The 1,549-nt window shown below is 57.8% G+C and overlaps 1 protein-coding gene across 1 annotated transcript in view; it reads left to right on the forward strand.

The window, feature by feature from the left end:
- The window catches only part of PTPRS (protein tyrosine phosphatase receptor type S), a 54,967-nt gene that overhangs the window by 32,319 nt on the left and 21,099 nt on the right, over positions 1-1,549 (forward strand). The window contains 1 exon segment of the mRNA XM_024746022.1: positions 8-380. Within this exon segment, the coding sequence (XP_024601790.1) occupies positions 8-380 (373 nt within the window).

Here is a 1,549-nt window from a genome sequence, read left to right on the forward strand (position 1 = left end):
GTGTCAGCACGCGCTCCACGGCCATTTTGGTAAGTTGGCGCCCGCCGCCGCCGGACACGCACAACGGGGCCCTGGTGAGCTATAGCGTCCGCTACCGACCGCTGGGCTCAGAGGACCCGCAACCCAAGGAGGTGAACGGCATCCCCCCGACCACCACCCAGATCCTGCTGGAGGCCTTGGACAAGTGGACGGAGTACCGCATCACCGCCGTCGCTCACACAGAGGTGGGACCAGGGCCCGAGAGCTCGCCCGTGGTCATCCGCACCGACGAGGACGGTAAGCACCAGCCCCGGCCTGGGACCCCTGGGACCCCCAGGCCCCAGCCCGGCCCCTGCCTTGGAGCCTTCTGTCCCTGGAAAACTGGGCTGGCTGGTGGTCAGAAGGTATTGGGTTGGCCAAAAAGTTCTTTCGGGTTTTTCAGTAAGATCTTATGAAAAAAACGAATGAACTTTTTAGCCAACCATAGAAGCCATAATCAGGAGAAGGAGACAAGTGGCCGTCAGCCTCCCCAAACCAACCGAGCTCCTTGATCTTGGAATTCTCAGTTCTGGACCTTCCGGGCTACATTTTCTCTCTGAGCCTTGGGCCTGGAACGTTAAGCGGGGAGCCCTGTATTTTGGTCCGGTGGTGGAAGCCATGGAAACGGAGTGTAGGAAACAGCAAGCAGCACTTGCAACAAAAATTATGGTCCCTGACCCCAGAAAGCTGGTTTTTTAGACTCTAGGGATAACCTGAGATTTGGAGCTACTTGGGTCTGACCTATCCTACCTAGAGAGTAGGTAGATTGCGTGCTGACGGTGGTTAACCGCCAGCTCTCTGGGGCATAGAGACTGATCTGTAGCACTGGCCGATTTCTGTGGTGTAAATATTCCCACCATAGCTGAGCTAGAAAGTTCTAAGACACTAGTCACACAGTAGAAGCTGAGGGCATGGGGCAAAATGAAGCAGGCAGCTTCCCCAGTAAAATTGCAGGAAACCAGGACCAGCTGTTTTCTGAGCCATTGGCCTGGAAGTTCCGGTTGGCAGCCCCAACATTTTGTCCTAACCATGGGGAAGAAATGAAGCGGTTCTTCACGCCAGGCCTTGGGGTGGGGGTGGGGTGGGTGGCGAGGGCTCTCAGCTTGGGGGCTGGTTGAAAAAGCGCTCCGTTGCGGAGTGGGTTGGCTGCACCCTGGGGTGTGTAGGAGCGTGCAGCTGGACTGCCTGGGTTCCCATCCCGGCTTTGCCTCTTGATAACCCTGCGGTCCTGGGATCAACTCTCTGTGCCTTGGTTTCCCCATCTGTAAAGGGAGCATAAGGACCCCTATCTAGAAGGGATGCTCTGAGGTCGGAAGCAGTGTGGGTAAACCTCTTAGAGTGGGGCATGCACGGCCCGCTCATGTCTTGTGGCCCTGGGCAGGTGACCTAGGCCCTGGGGGACCTCAGTTGCTCGTCTGTAAATGGGGTGCACCATCAGAGCCCCCTCCCCGGGCTGTGGGAAGCGTGAAGGAGGTATTCCCTCCGGGCCAGCGGTGAGCGCTCAGAGCGCCGGGTTAACCGGCAGTCACTC

Source organism: Neophocaena asiaeorientalis, unplaced genomic scaffold, assembly GCF_003031525.2.
Source record: "Neophocaena asiaeorientalis asiaeorientalis breed wild unplaced genomic scaffold, Neophocaena_asiaeorientalis_V1.1 scaffold357, whole genome shotgun sequence".
In the NCBI taxonomy this organism is placed as follows: Eukaryota; Metazoa; Chordata; class Mammalia; order Artiodactyla; family Phocoenidae; genus Neophocaena; species Neophocaena asiaeorientalis.